Source organism: Phalacrocorax aristotelis, chromosome 2, assembly GCF_949628215.1.
Source record: "Phalacrocorax aristotelis chromosome 2, bGulAri2.1, whole genome shotgun sequence".
Lineage (NCBI taxonomy): Eukaryota > Metazoa > Chordata > Aves > Suliformes > Phalacrocoracidae > Phalacrocorax > Phalacrocorax aristotelis.
The window spans coordinates 60,447,909-60,469,969 of NC_134277.1; the positions used below are offsets into that span (position 1 = coordinate 60,447,909).

The window sequence follows — 22,061 nt, forward strand, 5'->3', positions numbered from 1 at the left end:
CTGCTTACCACTTCAGTAATGTCCCTTCAGGTTTCTAACAAGTTGTATTGGAACAGCCATTTCTTCATCACTTCTGTGAGAACAGTTGGTTCCCTGAAAACTTTGTTTTGGTCACTTCTTTCCACTGTATCTTGTAAAGCATCTTTAACTATTATATATTGATTTAAAATATTATAAGCTTATGTCACTCAATATCACAGTAAGTTCAGAAAATAAGTAGTTTTCTTCTTGCTGAATAGTTATGAAAGAGACTACATAAATACAAGAAGTGTACACTATCATTATCTCAGAAGCAGTGTCTGGAAGTAAAAAGGAAAATATCCCGTCAGTTGTTGGTAATTAAATTTGAAGATTCATATTATCTTGATGAAGAAACAATGAAAGGAACAGAAGAAGGAGAAAACTGCTGCAGGAATGGTTGAATTACATTTTGGGATTGATCCTATTCCCCCCCTAAATAGATTAAGAAACTCATTGACTTTGATTTCAATAGAATTCTGTCCATAATGACGCTCTTCATTTACTCTTTTTTGTTTTTCCTTCTGGATATTGTATTTTTCTGATCTAAACCCCATTTTCTACAGTAGTAAGATGAGAGCAATAGAATTCATATCACCAGAGTAACTTTACTGCAAAATTGACATTTGCAAATCTCAGGCGAGATTGTCAAAACACTCATTAACTTCATTCAAACCTACACTTTTCATTTTTATAAGCCAACTGTAGCTTCTTTGAAGTCCATAGCAGAATTAGTTTTAAATTGCCTTGTATAATTTGAAACTTATATGTGTGTATATATATATGCATATAGAGAGATATTAAAAAAAATCAGGAAGGAGGGAGAAGAGGGTAGTGTCTACTGTAATTTTTTCATCAATTGTATACATCAGATCTTGTGTCTACAACATTGCTGCAAAAATGCTTAGTTTAATCCCATTGCTCATGACTGTTGTGCTATCATCCCACACTATTCAACAGAAATTGAAATAGCAACTATGTTGTTATCAGAAAATAAAATTGTAGATCTTATAAGATGATATTATTACAGTTGTAATTTTTATCCTCCCTAGAAGGCTGTTTACTTTTAAATGGGCCGGTCTGTACAGTTTCTTGAGTGATTTGTAGTGTAGCATATTGTAGAACACATTGCAGTAATCTAATTTGAAGTGACAAACGCACTGATGATGGTAAAAATCATAATGTCTAGTCAAGAACTATCTCCAGGCTGACATGTGTGAAGGAAGCACATTCCTAAATGTTGTCAAATACAGTTGTCAAGTAGTAGTTAGAAATCCAATAGGGCCCGCAGGCATCAGTTCTTAACAACAAATGCAGAGCACTCAGCAGCAGATGGAGATGCATATAATTTTTATTAGATCTTGAAATGACTTCCCCCTGTGTTTGTCATAGGATTGCCTTACATTTATGTTCACTGAGCTTTCACCTATCTGTCCCATCCTTCCATGTTAACTGAATGCTAAATCTGCACTGCTGGTTTAACTAAGACACAGATGAGAGGTATCAGCAGTGCAGTACTGGTCACCATCACAGACCACTTATCCTCACTCATTTTCCTACAAGTTCATGCCAAGTATGTGTACCAAACAGGAAGAGACTTGGGATAAAACTATTGTCAATAAGAACATTTTGGGTAAAATGTAATTAGGCACTATTGTGTTAGTGATCAAGAAGACAACCGTCAAAAGAAATGCCATAATCTTGAGGGTTAAAGTTTCTAGCACATCCATTTTGCCTGTGGCAAATATTTGTGTGGACTTGCGGTCTTTCCTTTTGGACTTGTAAATAATGACAATCATCAAAGGAATATTAATTATTTGATATGTTCAGGTGTTCTCAAAACATTTTCTCTGAGGCTTCAACCAGGAACCAAGTTGTGGTTGATTATGATGAAAGTAGTCATACCAGATGACATTTATCAAGGCTGTCAGCCCAATTTTAGGTCATGAAAGTGTGCCCATCTAAAAAGCCACTGACTTATTTCATCAGAGAGAAAGAGAAAGAGAGAGAAAATATTATAATTTCTGGGAAATAAAACTTTTCTGATTTCTTGAAAATATCTAATATAATAATACCTTAAGAACATAAGCCTATTAATGCCAAAAAAGTCTTAACTGTAGCTGTAAAGTAAAAGGGGAAAAACGTGTTCATACCTGTGGAATACAAGCATTATGTTTTCTGAAGTTTATTTTCAAACTTATTTCCAGTTAATTATCATTACAAAAGATTTCTTGATTTGCTTGTCAGAAGCAAGTTTTCTTGCTTGAGTGAGCACCAAGCAAATGAATGAGGAAAGTTCAATAACAGGAAAAGCTGAGTATTTGGAAAATAGTGATATAGAGTAGTGTTAAATACTACCACCACCATCAAAAAATATGTTGAATATGAAGTGGCAAAAATATCTTATGTTAATTTTGATTTGATCATTTGAATAGCTGGTGATCAGGGAAATTTAAAAATTTGTTTCACTTTTTATTAGTGAATCATTGCTAATCATTATTAATTAATTATTGTATTAGTCAACCATTTCACTTTTTATTAGTGAAAACAACTAGAGAGTGGGCAGGACTGTACATAAGTCATTGCAATTGAAAGGGGTTCTCAGCAAAGTAAATTATGTCACTTTAATTTCCTTTTGAGGGAAGAGGTGGTAATTTCCTTTTTTTTAAAAGTAATTATTAAATTAATGAACTTAATCTTGCTATAATATCTATCTGGGGTAGAGGAAGTGCTTCACCATAGAGTAATGTATAGACTAAATTTAATGGATCCTATTTTCTCTATAATTGTATCAAATGTCTTGGCAGTATGGATCTAATTACATTGTTAGTGAAAACCCATTATGAATTCTAATAAGAATCTATGGTTACTGGTTTTCTGCATTCTATTCAAAGAAAATTAGGCTCCTCCTTCACTGCTAAAAAGGAAATAATGAAAGAACCACCTTTTCATGTCTATTTTCCTATACAACTAGAACACTCTATGTAATATTTAAAAAGAGCTAATAAGAAATGCATTTGAATAAGGAAGTGTGCATCTGGGAGAAGCTTATTTTCCTGATGTGTTAGCATTAGCTGGTGTTGGTATTCTGTCCTTCAGTGGGAAGGCTAGTATCAGCCTAGTGAATGCAGTTAAGAGTTCTTATGCTTCCATGTCTGTGGGAGGTATCCAGTCTCTTCTGCTGAAGGTAAAAGTAATTTTGTCTTAAATATGGACACTTAGAGGGAAAGAGAGAGGATAGAGTGGGACAGGTGCTATGTTTTCAATACATACATTACTTTTCTGGTTCACCTTGCTACAAAACCAGCTTATTGCAAATCTGCATTGAATTCTGTTCTCCACTTAAAGCTAGGATTGTTTATAAGGAAAGTTTAATGGATGCATCCCAAATTTATCGGACTCATCTCAGTGACAGAATTCCTCTTCTGAGACTTCACAAGTAATTTTCTTACAATGGTGCTTAGAAGACTTCGGGGGTTTTTTTAAAGATTGTTTCAAAAATCAGTATTTCTTAGAATAAATCAATAATGGAATAATGCAGACTGCTCCAATTTTCAATATATCTGAAATTAATTGAAATCTGTGCATAGGATTAACTTTGGGCAAAAATGGAATGCAGTTAATCCAATTAGCAATGATGCCAATTATGATTGTATAATCTAGTCTTCAGTCAGGTCAGCAGATCAGGTAATTCTTGTCTTCTCAATGTTATTGTGATATCAAAAGAAACTCTATCAATATCCAGCCTGGCTCCCTAAACTACATCGCAACTGAGAAGACTCCTGGGTTTTATGAGCTAATGATGTGAGATTGACCATAAACAGGAATTGTACATAAACATGAAGATTTCTACTCTGTACTTTTTTGCTTAACTGCCATGTCTTTTCCCAAAGTTCTGTGGCTCTATATGAGTTTTAAATTCAAGGCAAAGCCCAGCACTTACATTGGCTGGCTGGACTACTCATTGGACTAGGGTATTTTGATCAGCCTCAAAGAACACACAACGCAGTGGACTAAGGTGCAGCAGTACATTTTCAGAGCCCCCAGGAAATGGCAACTGTCCAATGCAATATCGAAAAAAACACACACACAAAAAAAAAACAAACCGCAACCCTTTTTTTCTCTTCTTTACATTAAATTTCTTACACCCACTTCTGTAATATTATTGTGTTTTTGTAATTTAAAATATACTTAGATTTCCTCTAAACATTAGCTTTTAACTTCCTGTTGATGTCTGCAATAAAGAAATATTATGAGAATACTATAATTATTAATAAATTATTAATAACTATACTCAAAATTTTAATACAGTTTTTAATTTGAATAACAGAGGCCATAAGAAGCACATAGAATATTTTATAGATGTTGCTGCTTAACAGCATTATAATTGTTAAGTTATGTCTGCTCTTTATAGGTGTGTTTGGCTGTATAAAAGTCATATACACAGCTCTGACCAACAAATTGTCTCTGAACACTTGTGGTTAGAAATAGCCATATGTTGTGCTTTCTTAAAGTAATTGCTAGTGTATTAGGGGAATACTCATATCAATATTGTGGTGACTGTAACTGCCAGGAGTGTATATTAAATGACAGTTAACTAGGACAGATTCTTCATTTCCATGTACCTTAAATGAGCTTTCTGTGTAATATTGACAGAAAATGTGGGGCAGCTTTTCTTACAGAGTTTGATACATTACCTATGACTAACACATTCTGTTCTCAGCAACATGGGAATAATTTCATAAATGCTGATGATACAGATATTTGAGATAGTGTGAATAACCTGCATTACATCTTCTGTAAGGGAATTTGGCTGCAAGCAGGTTACTGATTCAATCTTTGGGGAGAATGGTCTCAACTAACAAGCAGGTTCTTCTGGAACCATAAATGAAGAAGTTGGCATTATTTTCAAGCTGTGAATGTCTAGTTGATCTCCTTGGGAGTTATTATCACATTAACAAATAGTTAAGACTAAAAGGGAAAAAACAGTTTGTAATCAGCATGCAGTACATAAGGTTGAGATTCCTGCCTGGCCACTTTCTCCTTTAAGCCTTTCCAGACATCTAAATGCCAGCCCCAGCAGTATAACTGTATGAGATGCAGGAGTCTGCTCTTGGTGGGGAGGGGAGGCAGGTTTTTGGCTGTGTCCACTGTCAATATATTTTTCTAGGTGATGAAATATCCTGTCATTCCAGACTGTCTCAGTCCATGCCTCATGGCAGGACTTTTTAGTTAAATCAGAAACATGAGTCGAGTGTGAAATCCTGCACCCAGACGAGGAGCTTCCTTCCTGTATACCAGCTGCAACTTGTCCACCACTCACTGTGCCTGACATGTGGGCACAGATCTTTCAGCTTCCAGATTTTGGACAAGCCAGCTTGCTGAATGTCAAGGAATTGTCAGCCTCTATGTGTCCCTTGCTTCTATCCTATGTTCATAGTGAGTCTGACATAACTGATTTCAGGCTTGCCAGAAGGAGTGCCCTGTGCACCAGCAAGCCAATAAGTTTTTCCTTACTACGATGGAGCGCTTTCCAGTCATTTGAGCCAGTCTATCAACTAGATTTCCTTCCTTCATCTTCTAGACAACAGGAAGAGATTGAGATGCTTTTCTAGAAATGGTTATTGACTTTATGCACATATATGTATATTTATAAATGGAAACATTACAAGGTGCAACAAACTTTTATCTATTAGTTGTACTTGTACTTTGACAGAAGGATCCTGAAGTGATTCAGGGGATATGTTTGGCTGACATAAAGGCAACCTAGATCCATCCACAAGTATGTTTCTGTCTTCTGTCATACAGTGTGCTACAGTAAAGCCGGAAACTCCCTCGCCAGTTGGTGAAGTGTCAGGGCTGCCTTGGCTATAATCCAGCATCTAAAAGGAACACCCTTCACAGACATAATACCTAACACAGCTCCTATTGCTAATGACATTCAAATGGCTTCCTAATGGCTAGTCTAGGAATCTTTGCTGGGTCAGAAATCCAAGATGAGGTTCTAACTTGCATAATACATGCCTTACTAACATGTTAGAGCCCTTACATATACAGTGTTTTGTGTCGAAATTGAGACATTGCTGTCAGTGAATGTATAAAGTATCTCAGTCCTTTCTTAAAAATGAAACTGCAGTAAACTTCCATTCCAAGCTCTCAGTAAAACTGTGTTGTATTCTATGTATGACTTGACAGGTGACAATTATAAATTTTTCCTCAGTACTTGGGAGTGGGATTAAAGCAATACAGAAATAAGAATTCCTCTTCTTCCTTTCCCCTGCTTTTTTTTTTTTTTTTTTTTTTTTTTCTTGGTGCAAGAATAGTATTGTGTTTGATACAGAGCTTTGGAGTAAGGATATTAATAGTAAAATAATAACCATCTTGCATCACCTGCTGAATTTCATCTTATTTAGCTGGAGATGTGTGCTCCCTGTGAAGGATCCGTCTGCTTTGCTTACCTTATCTCCACGTATTTGATTAGAAAGTCTTGCACCATATCAGTTACAAACACATGGGTCCACATGACTCCATATAATCCAAAATAGCCTGACACTATGCAGTGAAAATTAAGACTGGAAAATAAGGCGGAGTACAGAGTCCTGGAGATAAGAATAATCATAGCATGGAAAGATAACTTTACTCTGGGTTGCACCCAAACCTCATCAATGTATGTAAGCACATTTCTGTGGACCTGGTGAAGTAGTACTGAAGCACTTTTGAGTATGTGTCAGTTTATCAAAGTATTTTCATGTAGTTAAAATATTGAGGCGCAGTATTGGGCCACAAGTTTTGGGAGGACTCAGAGATTTGCATTAACAGGTATGAGATTTATATAGATGAATTGAAAACGTACTGCTATGTACTACATTTTATGGGTTTTATTGGTGTAAGGTACATCTGCCAGGTAAATTAGTATTCCCTGAAACTTCCAGATGATCTCCTTGGAGAATCTGCTTTTGTGGTAAATACAGCAAAGTCAGCAGCATGGCATGTTTTCACCTCTGCATCTCTGGAAGGATGATGTGGTCAGTGGTGTTGCTCCACAGGAACAGCTGAACCGTCTAGGGCAAAGGCCTGGGTGGCTCATCTGGGAAACAGGGCTTTTGTGCAAGCCAATTCAAGGCACCAGAAGAGATTCTTACAGATTTTTTTAAAGTTCCATATTTCCTATTCCAAGTCCAAGACATGTTTCTTTGTCTTGGCCCTCAGTAGTAGCAGTATATAAACAGTAGAAAGAAAATTTAAAAGAAAAACAGGAAAACAACTTAAAATGTGAAAGAACTATGCATGATAAATATTAGTGACAAAACCTGAACTTCTAGGAAGTTTTTTGGTACTATGCTAAAGGATAATCAGTAGAAAAAAAGAGAGTTTTCTGGGTTTTAATCACTGTCAGTCTTTCATAGTAACACAGAGGAAGATTGACCTACTTCAGTTCTTGGCTGAGATGGATGCTATGAGTAGTAAGTGGTTTTTTACATTCACAGCTAGTCAACTTGAATTTAAGAGTTCTTCACACCTAAGTGTTAGAATAGTATTCTTATAGGAAGACAGTATCACTAATATTGACCGATCTTCATTGTTTCAAGTCTGAAACTCTATGTGTTTCTCAGATAATTTTTTTTTTTCGTTTTGGTTCTGTGGAACGTCCTTCTAAGAAAAAGTAATGGTTGGTCTATAACAGAAAAATTTCTGTGCCTTTTTTTTAATTTCCTTTCTGAACTACCTTCCAACTTCCACAAATCTTCCAACAAGAGGAGCGTGGAGTGTTTTGTTTCATTATTACAATGTTTCATCCTAAATCTCCTCTGATAACTACTGACAAATGGCACATAGTAACACTTCTAGTGACTTGCTGTTCAATAGTTTAAAGCATTATAATCCATACAGAGTGTTGTAGGCTGGTTATTATACACTTTTTGCATGTGCAGTAGGCTGTGGGAAGTGTTAAGATTCAGCAATGGTGCTCTTATTTCTTATCACCAAAATGAGGTTGTCCTTCCCCCTTCCTTTTGTCTTTTATAGCTAAACAGAATCTTTTGTATTTCCATTGTCTCCTACTTCTATTATTTATGTTGATATCCATACCATAACCACAATCAATGAGGTCATACGGTGCTGCTATTATAAAATATTCAAGTCTCAATATGCAGTAATTTTGGTTTACGCTAAGAACACAGCTTGGGTAAAAATGTGGAAACCTTAACAAACTGCAGTGTTTTCAGTATTAATCACTAAATTGTGTAGTCACATAAGAATCCAGTGCATCCCTGTTGTTACAGTACTGCAAAGCAGTGTTGCACTCCAGCCCACAGCAACTTACCATGCACAGTTAATTTTCCTCATATAGAAACCTTCTTAGTTCCATGTGTCATTATTAGCACTAGTTGTTGAAGGAAGTCTCCGCACACAGTATATTGGTTATCAAAACTACAAAGGCAACTGGGGGCTTCTTCCTTTCATCAATTCATAGTTGTTGGAACTATGCTCTCATGTGATGACTTCTCATGTGCAATGCCCTTCTTCCCCACTACCCCCTCAAAAAATATCTTGCAGAACATTTTTGTCTTTTGTCAAAGGCCTAGATTTATTTTAATTCAGTTCCACTGTCTGTCTTTTACCAACTCTTGTCTTTTTCCCCTATCTTTCAGAGGATAAAGTATGGACAACGGTGTACCATGATCTGCAAATGCAGACTTCAGTGGGAGGCAACAGCCTGGAGAAATTATCTGTGCTGCAGCTCAACTACAGTGCAACAATGGACCAGATTTCTGCCATTACCAGTAGTGCTGAATACTGCGAGCAGTTTATCTCCTATTCTTGCAAGATGTCCCGACTGCTGAACACACCAGGTAGGCTGAGATTGGGTTATCAATTAAATACAACATTAAAGAACTTAATCTGAAAACTGAACAGGTACTGCTGTTAGACCAGTCCATTCAGTGAACATACTTCTTGTTCTCCTTCATTAGAGTTCACAAAGAGATGAATAATTGAAAATACAGATGAAATTATTTTCTTAGGAAATTTTGCCTGTTTGCTTATGACTAAAATGAATTCTGTTGCACCACAAGTCTGTGTGTTCTTCTCTCAGATCTATTGCTGCTTAAAAGAGGAGGCTTTTGGTAAACAACGTAACTTTGAGAGTTCAATCAATACAGGCATTGAAAAATTGCTTTGAACTTTATCCTGTTTCTCTGGTTGTCAGTTTTCATATGCTACAGTCAGCAAGGGCACTGGCTGAATGAGAGTTGGAATTTTCCCACCAACACCTCTGAAATAGTTTCTTAAACACAGAGTATTTGTGGGTAATCAGATGTCTTACACGTTGTAGTGACATTACGTGCCTTAAACGTTGTACTGATGCATGGTCAGTAATGTGGCTGTGTGAGAAATATGATACGCTATTACCTACAAGTAGATTCATTATAAGCTTCTCCTTTTGCTGTGTAGCTTTACTGGAAGAGAACAGTCCTAGTACTGCTCACTATATGTGCCTCCTCAACAAGTCTTACCTATAACTGATAAGGTATTAGTTGTTCCAGAACCAGTAAAACAGCACATAAAGAGGAATTCCACTTTAGAAACTCTTCTAATATGCCTCTCATACTTTATCTGTGCTCTAATTATGTATGATAACATTTGATGTTAAATAAATCTTTAATGGTACTTAACGAAGACCGGATAGTAATTGGAAACATATAACACATTTTCATGATTGTGAAATGAGTTCATTGTGTTAGGAGCAATTAAAATGCATTTTGTATGAAATTAATGGCTGGATGCTTACAGTGTTATACTTTAAGCTGCTTCCCCTCATGAATTTATTTTGGTGTATTTTCTTATGGTGCTATAGATAAGGATTCATTTGGCATGCATGTGCACTTATCCCTGTTTCCATAAGCCTTCCATTAGTTAATAGATACTGTAATGCTTTTTACTCCTCTCCCTCCTCCCTGCTGTTTTTGCACTATTTCTAATGCGTGGTTTGTCTCTGTTGCTATTATTTTACTTAATTTCACATAGCACAGACTCTGCAAAGTGGAAAATTATTTCTTCTTTCTTGGGCCTTAATGTATAGGATCCTGAATCATGTTCATAACTAGAAGTATTGTGATTAGATCCTGCTGATGGATACAAGCTTCCTGCTTGCATATGCTTCAGAAAAGTAGTATATGTGTATCTTTGGGCAGGTATTTAGAAGGTGAATTTACTCAGGGACAGGGCTGGAGATAATATGGCTAGAAAGCTCATAGTTTACATAGAGTACAGTGTTAGATTATCCTTTAAATATATAAGACTATTATTTCAGGACCAAATTGTACTTGTTAGTATATATTTATATTATAATAAAAGAAATACATACTGTAATTGCAGATGTTTGCCCTAGCTTCTAGATTTAAAAGAACAATTAAGGAGTGCACAAAATAATAACTGACTAAAATTTCTTTAAGGAGTAATCAATTCTAGATATTTGCATTTTTAAGCTTCTTGGAAATATCTGAGTGTGTTTTGCAGATAACTCTTTCTTCATGTTTTCACCTTTTATATGGAAAGATAAATTCTCTTAGAAACTGTTTATAACCCAGTTTTTTGGTCTGGAAAGTGAATTTCCAGAGATATTCGATGTAGTGGGATGTTTTTCCTTTAAGTGAAAGAAACAACAATCGCAGATCATTTTAACTAGAGGGTAATAAAACCTGCAGTATTTGCATAACACTTTTCTCTTTCTCTCTCTTTTTTTTTTTTTTTTTTTGTAGGATTGCCTTATTTGCGAAATATATTATAACACCCTATCCATCTCACAGCACAGCTCCAAGTACTCATGTGGCTTTTTCCACCACAGAGCTTTCTATATAAATCACTGCAGTATGGTGCCCACATAAAAAAAGAAAAAAAAAATTACATTTTTGTATTCCTCAGGAAGTGAAATCCTGGTTGTATTGAAGCCAGTGGTGAAACCTCTGTAGACTTCATGGGACCAGGATAGCATTTGTGGTCTTGACCACAGGTGCTTTTCTAAGTCAGAACTTTTCCTTTATACTTAGAATAGTGCTTTTTCTTTAAATTGCATCAAAGAGAACAGAAAAGAGAGAAGACAGTGCAGCAGCGCAACTTTTTCACCTTTTTGTCTTTTGGGAATCACATCACTTTACAACATGATTACTCCTCATGGAGAAAATGCTCGGTTATATATTTAAACAAATCAGGATTGAAGCTGTTTATTGATCTATTAATGGCAAGTAGTTCACTAGCCATCAGTGAACTATAGCTTTTGCTGCTTTTAGATATGCATTTTCTGAGAAGGTAAAAGTATATACAATTGCACTAATATATGTTCTATTGCTAATAATAGCCTAAATAGGGTGGTTTTTTTTAAACTCTATTTTGTTGTGGTAGAAACTGCATCAAAATACTGTGAGGAAAGCCTTCATATTGATAAACCTGTTTTATTGTGGGGGTTTTTTGGCTGCAGGCACAGTGGTCAAAGAATTCTCGTTGTCACATACTTTGAGAACAACACATGAAAAACAGTCTATGCAAACTAAGAATTCTCATTCTTCTGTTATGAGTTTTAGACTTTGAGTCCCTTTTTTCTTAATCATGAGCTTTCATCCAAGCGAAATAACAGGTCCACCCCAGAGAACAGATTAAAATAATTGCCAACAATAGGGATTGGGAGTGATTTTACAGGTCACAATGCGGGTCACAATCCACTTAGTCTGAGCGAAGTCAGTCATAAGGTGTTCCATGTAAATTAAATCATAAGTGACTTCTGAAAACATACCCCAAACCAAGAATCTTGTAAGACTGTAGGATAATTCAAGTTTGAAGGCAGTGCAGAAAGTCATCTGGTATAATTTTCTGCTCAAAGCTGGATGAACTTTCCTTGTCTCGTAGTTAGTAAAGACTATCTGGAAATGCAGTTTTCCTTCCTCACTGTTTTGGGTTTGTTTTTTTTGTTTGTTTGTTTTGAACTTGCAGCCCAATATGTTTTGAATTATGTTCAGATCTAGCGATCTGTTTCAAAGCCATAACAAAAGATAATATTATTTGACAAACCCAGTCAAGATGGCTTAGTGAAATTCTTAAGAAAGCATAAAACCAGACAACATTGTGGAAAATATACCACGTTAGCACAACACACAACAAAACTATAGGTACCCTCTAAATTTCTGGGGAAGCCATTTTCAAGCAGGGAGCCTGCAGTGGATGCAGTTGTCTCCTAGTCTTCATGTCAATTAATTACGTACTGAGGAGATCTGCATTCAGTTCCTGACTCTAGTACAGATTTCCTCTACAACTTTTACAATTTTTTTGATTTTTCTTTTTTTTTTTCACTGATGCTTCTTATTGTTAATATTGTCTATTTAGGTAATACGTTTTTTAGACCAGGAAATCCTTTGAGAATATGCAATTAGCGTGATAGAGGCTTGATCTTGGCAATCCAAGTAACTAAAGTAACTACTACTGTTAATAAATTAATGAAATGATAAGCCTGTGGATCATAATTGCAACTTAATAACAGTGTACATGTATATGTAAGTCTGAAAAAAACCCAGCCCACTAGACATTTTGGGTTTTTTTGCTCTTTTACATTTACATTTCTCATATCCTCTTCTTCTTTCCGTGGAAACTTCCATTTTGAGAAGACAGTGATACGTTTAGTACTGAGGACGTACAGAAAGCTGGCTGTTTTCTGAGTTCTCGATGCCCATACACTTTCCAGTTGGTATGGGAGGTGATAGGACATTTCCCTCATTTGCAAACAGGAACTCAGAGATAGAAGAAAGTTCTTTTGTGCCCACTGGTTAACGAGAGGGAAAGAGGCAACACAGGGTATTGAATCACTGGTTTTTAAAGGAAGAGGCTTCTCTTTGCTGTAAGAAACAAAGTGATATAGAGGACAGTGATACAATACACTAATAGAATGCAGAATGCTAGTTAATGAAATTATATATCTTCATCCATTGTTGTCATTAGACTTCCTAATAACACTGCTTGTGACTTCCTTGGTATGTAACTCTCCACGGGCCACTCATCTCATCCTCCAAAGTGGTGAGGGAACAGCATGCTGGTTCTGCCATTGTTCCCTTCACCCTGAGAATGAGACACTGAAGGGAGGAGGACTGCTGTGTTCACAGTATCTGTGAGTCTATCATTTCCCAGAGCTGTAGGAGCTGTAACAAATAATCAGAATGTGGGAGCTAAAAGCATAGATACAAAGAACAGAACAAGATCTGTTGGTGTTGTGTTCCAATTTTTATTCCTATTCACTGTGCCTGCAGGCAGCATATGAAAAGCACAAAGCAGTGTTACTGCAGTACATGAATTACTATTTCATGCCTGTTTGTCTTTGTAGGAAATGAGACAGGAGCTTCATGAATTCAGGAGTTTAACAGGTGAAATAGAAAACTTAATTTGCTGTTTGTTTTACTTACAATAAAGCAACTTCAATCCCCCTATTAAGTAAGATTTATGGGTAGAATGAGATTAAAACAAAGTTAAAAATTACAATATGGTATTTTTCCTAAGTAGTCATCCAGCTCAGAACTTAATATATAAACATTCACATTGCTAGACATTAACTGATCTGGAACTCTACTTGCAGACATAATTCTGGCTTAATAAGAGTTGTTCAGAAAGAGTCCGAGAGAGGAATGAGATTTCTGCAGTCCTACAGTGATGAATGGAAGCTGCTCCAAAACTTGCTCAGGCATCAGCATTCAGTTCTCAATGTTCTTTCAGAAAACACGCCCATAAGCTTTCATGTATCTTGTCCAGCCTTAAGAAATTTATTGATTGTTCCCTTCTTCTCTGTCAGTGTTCTAGAAAAGCTAATTTCAACTTCTAGTGATTTTTCAAGCACAAGGGTAGCAGGAGCAATGTCCTTGCTCTGCTCTGATCTACATGGTTGTGTCCTAGAAGAGGAGACAAACAGCTTTTGGAGCCTTCTTTTTTACTTATTTATTGCCATGTTGCTATAGAACTGAAGGAGACATTAATTCATAGGTTAAATGTTTCTCATGAAATACATATCAGTCCTCCTAGGTAAATGTTAGGTAGGTAAATCGTTAATTAAGACATTATTTTTTTCCAGTCTGTTACTAATACAACCTTCTCTTGTGTTTGTTTCACTCTGCACCTTTGCTTTTCTCTTAGCAATTCCTTTGAGGTTTTTTGATACTGTGATCACTGAGTCTCTTACTTTCACTTTATCTTCATCATACTTCTAGCTGGCGAACTATTTTTGCTAATTTTCCAAGTTATCTTTGCTGTCGTTTAGGAATTAGACTTAATCCAGTATCACTAAATGAAAAAGGTTACATGTTGCTTTGGTGTTTGTTAGAAATAATAGTAGCTCATAAGGGCGTTGTGAGTATTAGAAATCCTCTATGGAAAGTGTAACTACAATGCTGTAAGCCCTAGTTTCTTTGCAATGCTTTTTTACGAAAGAGCAGTGCATTTGAGTTTAAATTTGCAGTTATAGCAGAATGTTCCGAACTGGTTGTTTCTCATAACTCTCTCTGTAAATGTGCTCTGCCTATTACAGGAAAAGATTCGCTATCTTTATTTCTTAAAAGAAAGATAGAGGAAGGCAATAATTACTCCCCTGTCTGTACTGAATCGTGTTTTATAAAAACTGTTCAAAACCATTCATGGTTATTGTTTTCACAGAAATAGTCACAGACACTGCTTCTTCATGAACCCACGTTATTCTGGTGAGAAGTCGTCTTTCTTGATGAATGACCAAAAGAAATTAGTTTATTAGTTTCTCAGACAAAATGGATTTTTATGGTATATCATTTCATGTCTTGACAAGAGTTTCTCTTTCACCCGTATCCTAAATACATTCGCATTACTCTGAGTATTTTTTTCTTATTCAAGTATGCAGCAAAAATATCCTGGTTTTTTTTTCTCATTCCTGTTCCTGAGATGAATGGGTGTCATAAAAAAACTGTATGAAGAATCAAGCTAAACATATGCAAATAAGAGAAGGTTGTACTTTCCAATGCATAGAACAAAAGCATCATAGGGCACAGCTCCATACCCTACTGCGTTATGGACTTCTCTTGGCCTTTTCTTCATTGCCCTGCATTGCCTTACAAGAAGACAAGTGTAACTATTTTACTGAAACATTGCCTGTCCTGTTTTCATGGATGAAATGATACTGTTTCATGTATTGAGGCTGTGACTTTTACCAATTATCTTAAGGTTAGAGTTAGGCTTTCCTAAATTCTATCCTGAGCTTTCCCAGCTGACAATGGCATTGAGCTGTCTCTTGTATATTAGGTTTTACAATTGGAAAGCCTTTTCTGCTTCTCAGGAGCCTCTTTAAACAGTGCTTAGTTCCTGATTGGAGTTTGGAAGTACTGGAACTGCTTTTAAGAACTACTTTTTGTTGTTAGAAATATTATCAGATCCCACCCCCCGTATCATACATCTTTTTCATAGTGAGTCCATCAGATAAACCTCTGGAACACAGCAGAATGCATATGATATTGAGGATGGATATGGTGTAATTAATAACATATATGCGGCTATTGGAAGTATGAACAGCCCAAAATACATCTCATTCCAGGAGTATGTTTGAGTATGTTTTTTTACTGCACTTTTTTGTGTATGTGTGCTTGATATTATTTATCAAATCAGTCTATTAAAATGTTTTTCTGAATTGTCTCTGAAACTGAGCACCTGAAATAGGTTCCCCTTTTCACCTCATGAATACATATTTTCCCTACTTTTCTACATTTTCTTTATAATATAACCTATTCTTTCCATTAATCTCCTTCAATGATTTCATACTCTGCCTGCCTACATTCGTTAATGTTAAATCAGTGTCGCTTAGACTAGCCAACATTCTCTGAGTGTGTACGAGGACAGAGTTTTAGTGAAGGTTAAAGGGAGTATGCAAAAATACAACATATTTTAAAATCAGGTTTGCATAACACCATTGCCATTATAATCTGGGGGAGGAGACTGCCTTGCCCCCTTGAACTTCTGTGCTTTTATGTGCTTGTGGCATAAGCCATATGTGCCCGTAGAGTTCCTTGTGGAAATCTATACACATATAGGAATTTATGTAGAAGGACATGGCCTCCAGATATTGATCACTTCTTAGAAGGAATTACTTCAAGAATATCCTTTTTCAATGTATCTTTTAAAATATTTTGTTATGTGAGATTTGCTTAACATAAGAAGATGAAAAAAATATCTGATTTTCTGTAAGATTGAAAAATTTTACTGGCACATGGTCAGTAAGTTCTATTTTCAAGGGATTTGTGTCACCAGCAAAAATGATTCAGAATCACTTCCTTAGATTCTTGGAATAAGGAGTGGGAAAGATATTTCACTTGATTAATAAGATTAGGAATAAAAAAAATCAATGACAGTGCTTTCTGGAAAAACGGATCTGCAGATTTTTTTTTTAAGAAAAGGATGCTTATCATGTCTACTGCTGGAAATTAAACTTTGGGCATTTGTTGGCCACTGCAGTGATGAAGACAGAGCTTCTACCAAGGTGCAGAAGATTGAAATGCAGTCCAGCATTTCAGAAGCAGCAGCTAAAGGTTTGGAATCAGTTACCAACTTAACTGCTAAACTGTAATGAGTTTCAGAAAGTGGCAGCTGGTTAGTACAAGCTGCTATCTCAGTTACCCTAGAAAAGACCCATTATACTAGTTTCTGTTGGAAGCCTATGCCAATAATGCTTTACAGAAATATCTGCACAATGTTTTAGTAGCCAACAAGGACTCTGTAAAGCAAACATATGCTCCACAACTTACAGTGGGGTTTCACCTGCATTGCCACAACAGCTATGATAATGCTTTGATTAAACTGTAGATATGCAATTAGATACATGTAACTTATAGGATAGACCTGACTAAGTCATAAATTCAAGACATATTTAATATCTGTCAAGCTATCTAGTTGGCAGCCAGTCACAAGCACTGTCCCCCAGGGCTAAGTTTTGCGGCCAGTCTTGTTTAATATCTTTATCAATGATCTGGATGAGGGCATTGAGTGCACCCTCACTAAGTTCATAGATGACACCAAATTGGGCGAGAGTGTTGATCTGCTCAAGGGTAGGAAGGCTTTGCAGAGGGATCTGGACAGGCTTGATCAATGGGCTGAGGCCAGTTGTATGAACTTTAACAAGGCCAAGTGCCAGGTCCTGCACTTTGGTCACAATAACCCCTTGCAATGCTACAGGCTTGAGGAAGAGTGGCTGGAGAGCTGCCTGGAGGAAAGGACCTGGGGGTGTTGGTTGACAGATGGCTGAACATGAGCCATCAGTGTGCCCAGGTGGCCAAGAAGGCCAACAGCATCCTGGCTTGTATCAGGAATAGTGTGGTGAGCAGGAGTAGGGAAGTGATCATGACCCTGTACTGGGCACTGGTGAGGCCGTACCTTCAGTACTGTGTTCAGTTTTGGGCCCCTGAGTACAAGAAGGACATCGAGTTGCTGGAGCATGTCCAGAGAAGGGCAACGAAGCTGGTGAAGGGTCTGGAGAACAAGATCTATGAGGAGCGGCTGAGGAAATTGGGGTTGTTTAGTCTGGAGAAGAGGAAGCTGAGGGGAGACCTTATTGCTGTCTACAACTACCCAAAAGGAGGTTGTAGTGAGGTGGTTGTCAGTCTCTTCTCCCAAGTTCCTAGTGATAGGACAAGAGGAAATGGCTTCAAGTTGCATCAGGGGAGGTTTAGATTGGATATTAGGAAAAATTTCTTTACTGAAAGAGAGGAACAGGCTGCCCAGAGAGGTGGTGGAGTCACAATCTCTGGAGGTGTTCAAAAAACGTGTAGACATGGCACCTCAGGACATGTTTCAGGAGGCATAGTGGTGTTCGTTTGATGGTTGGACTTGATCTTAGAGGTCTTTTCCAACCTTAATGATTCTATGATTCTATGATGCTGTTTTTAAAAAGACGTGTCTACCAAAGCACTTGCACAGATTAATAGCTATAATGAATCTATTGTATCTAGTTTAAATTGTGTCCACAAAATATTTGTATTTTGGAACATGCTGTACCATTGAATAGAATCTTTTCTCTCAGCACCTTAAGAACCAGTATTTCTGCTTTTTGATAATGTTTGTCCATTGCAAAAATTCTTTTCACCTTTTTGTTATTTCCCCTTTACTCATTCCTCTTTGATGTTTTATTGTCTACTTCTGATATTTGTAACATATTCTGATTTTGTATTCACTTTTGTAAAATCTTAATAGTATTTACAGTGGTGTTACTCTTGAATGACACAGATGTAACAGATCAAAGCTTCTGTTATGTTTAATCATCAGTCCCCTATGGCATGGACTGTGTTTTCATAATTTTTCGCTATGTCAAATAGCAAAAAAGTTTGGAAGAGATACCGAACCAATTATTTTTCTTGAAAATCTGGAATTGCAAGCAGACCAAAAAAATCTGTCAGACATTTAAGATAATTCATCTGTGATGATACTGTGCACCACTCTGCCGTTTTTCTCCCACAGGTGTAAAAATATCTCAACAAAATCTCCAGATGTTAGGGATTTGGAAGTAATGAGAGTTTTGTTTTGTTTGGATTGGGGGTTTTGGTTTTGTTTGTTTAAAGATTTCTGTGCAAAGTGTGTTTGCATTTAGCAGTCCTGAGGAATTGAGAGGATTGCTGGCCACAACTTAATGATTAATGCAGGTCAGCATTTACCATGCTAAGCAGAGAGCAGCCTTAATCTCACTGAACCAAAAAAATCTTGGTTCTTGCCTTGATTAGTACTGCACTTTGATCTGTGGCCTGATGGCCAACTCTGTTGTTCACAATCATGTTCAGGTACAAGAAATCTGTAAAAACAGCATGACTTTGTGAACACAGAAAGAACAAAGAAGGATAATGAGTGAAAACTGTGGAAGTCCACCAAATGCCAAATCAGGTCTTTCCTCTGATGAAGTTAAGGTTTTACCTGCAGAACTTCTTCCTAACATCCACTTGGCTCATTATTAAAGTGGAGGAACTGGATAGTCACATATACTTCAATGAGAAGTGCATAGGTAATTGATTCATGTTTGTGTGCACTATCCCAATGTCAATGACTAGATTTCTTTGGACTCACATGCAGATTTCGAAATGCACAGTAACACCTGGACCAAAGAAAGATAATCCAGTTACCTGCTATGTCAAATCACTTGGTATCCTGTTAGTGTTTTTAATTTTATGTGGATTCCAGTGAACACTGAAAAATAATAAGCAATTCCAGTGTTTATATTATTACTGTTGTCAGGATTCATTTTTATTCAAAGTAGTGCAACTATATGAACTAATCCTTAGAGAAAAAGGTTTGATTGTCTTTTTGAATGTCATCCTAACTTTGGTAATTCTTTTATTATATGTCTTTCCATGAGGAATTCACTGTCTATCTATATTTTAAGAGCAAACACACAAAAAGTTCCTGTCAATTCAATCTATTAAAGGTTTCTTTTTCTCTGTCTTCCAAACTTTGTAATCCTTGCTTGGTGTTATGACTGAGGAATGATAATAGAATAGCTCCTCTTCTTTGTCAATGACTGAAAAATATCAATGCTTTCTTGCTGACAAAATCTTGAATAAATAAGCTGAGCATAATGGAAGCAAATTTTAAAGTAATTTCTCTCCTACTTCAGGATATTCTTTGAGATCTCTCAGATTAATTGCAGTGCAACACTAGTGGCAGCAACATGGACCTTACTGAAGTTCTACCTCCTGTATTAAGACTGATTATTAATGACATTTCACTGGAGTAGGGTGGTGATCATCTTTTTAGCAGCTATTTTTTTCCTAATGCCTCAGTATTTCATCAGTAAAAATAATGGCATCTTCAATTTGTCATTTTCCATGTTCATAAATCTCCCCATTCTTCTGCTCTTTCACTTTAAGGTATGCTTTTATTCATAAAGTATTTTGGTTTTAATCAAAATGAATATTTTTCAAACACCAGGCACATGGCACTAGGTTAGATCTGTTTGGGAACTAAGGTAGAGTAAAACTGAGTATTCATCTCAAGGAAGGAACATTTGCATTGCTCCTCAGAGCCCTCTGAATACAAAAAAAAAAATCTCCAAATACAGTCTGGACATGCCCTGAATAACCTGACCACCCTGTTCCCTGGAAGTTTGAGTATAGTTCCAGGGTAAATGGATGGACGTGGGTAGGAGGGGAGGCCTAGCCATTATGACAGGTTCTCTAAAGGGAATCAGAGAAGGGCCAGAGTGGTAAAGCACTCCAGAAAGTACCCTCCCATTGCAGTCAGGGCTCCTGGGATTTGCGTGCCCTGGGATTAGGACTGTGGGGAACACTGGGAGCTCTTAGCTCCATTCAGCACTGCTGAAGAGTGTGGTGCAAGCACCCTTTAAGTCCACATAAGACATGCTTGCATTGTAGAACAGGAGTAACAGAGAGAAAATGTGGTCCAGAAGCATGGTGTTCATCCTCTCTTTCCTATGTAAGTAGCTTAGAATGGAGACAAAGGCATAACTGTTGTCAGAAGCTTTTAGTAAACTCATGATTCTACAAACTAAAGGAGTAGCACGTTTGCAAGTCGTTGAACATCTTGTATGTTCCTGGTATAATAGTTTCTCAAAGACACTAAGCAATAGCTTGTTTAGTTCTGTATCAAAGGGCAAAATCTGTAATTAATAAGAAATATGTTTTTTGAATGAAGTTGAAGGTGAGGTAAAGCATGCAACCTTCTCTGTCTCTCTCTGGGTTTTAAATAATCCACTTAAAGGGATTATTTGTTATTTAAAGAGGAACTTAAGGTCATTCTGGAAAAAGTAGGGCTATGTTCTGTATTTTCTTACGCAAAGATAATGTGACAAAAGTCTGAAAAAAATGTATCAAAATTTATATCACCAGTGATTGCCAGAGGGGTACCTGAGCCTGTACGTGTGTGCACAGGGCAGCAGTATCAGTAACACATGTTTTACAATCCTTGATTTTCAAACAGGTCAGAATACTCTTTTGTCTGTTTTTTATATATAATTTGTAGTAAAACTTGTTCAAATATTTCTAGAAGTTATGTCTTCCCCAATTATCTCTTCCCCAAAATAGGCATTTCTGGTCAGGAGGATTCAAAATAGTCACAGTATACACCGTAAATTTTCAGCTGTAGTTGAGTATTTAAATAGTAACTTTATACAAGAAAAAATGCAAAGGGAAAAATATACTTCTTAGTGTATAGCTTCAATACTAAAGAAAACAATTGGTTTTCATCTAATTAATTAGCTTTTTTTTTCCTGCATTTTTTTCCTTCATTCTCTTTTAAGCCCATTCTTTCATGTTTTTGTTTACTTCTTTCTTCCTCTCTTGCTTGCTTTTTAACTGACTAATTCTTATTAATACATATAGAAGACTTATTGTTTCCACTGAAGCTTCAAGCTATGAAAATTTGTTTTGGGATGCTGCTTCTCTCCTTTTGCATCACTCTTCTTCACATTGTTTTCAGACTTTTCTGAAGAAGCTGGGTGAGTATTTAAAGGATAGTGGGGGTAGTGAGAGAGGATCAGAGTTTAGCAGGTAGAGATAAAGAAATTATACATGAGCAGTGCTGTGGAGAGGTTGTGGAATTTGAAAGCTGCTTTGGAAAGGGTAACAGTGCAATTTTTAGGAGATTATGGAGAAACCAAATCACTCTGTGTATATGGTAGCTGAAAGGCTTTATGGCAGCCTGCAAAAATATACTGAAGGGATCATTGTTGAATTTAATTACTTTGTTCTCTAATTGGAGTTGGTTTAATTGAAACTAGTGTGCTAATATTAGCTAGGTTTGGGGAAATTAAGACTGCTATAGAAGGATTCTAGAAAGTACAGAGGTGGTGCAAAATAATAAAAATGTGAACTGTTAAAATGGTTGAATAGTTTTATGCAGTTGGAAAAATTGGACAGTACTTCAGAGTTCTAAGCTGAATAAAGTCATGTAGCGTAACTTCCTTGAAATCAGTAGAATAATGAAAAGTTAATTTGACATATAAGCAGTTTTCAGGTTTTGATTACTTTTAATGGGATTTGCTGTGTTTTAAAAATGAAGCCATT

General features: G+C 36.4%; 1 protein-coding gene across 1 annotated transcript in view; it reads left to right on the forward strand.

Moving 5' to 3' along the window:
- Positions 1-22,061, forward strand: part of CNTNAP2 (contactin associated protein 2) — a 1,177,124-nt gene that overhangs the window by 843,614 nt on the left and 311,449 nt on the right. The window contains exon 13 of the mRNA XM_075083760.1: positions 8,670-8,870. Coding sequence (XP_074939861.1) covers positions 8,670-8,870 — 201 coding nt within the window. The remainder of the gene's footprint in view (positions 1-8,669; positions 8,871-22,061) is intronic.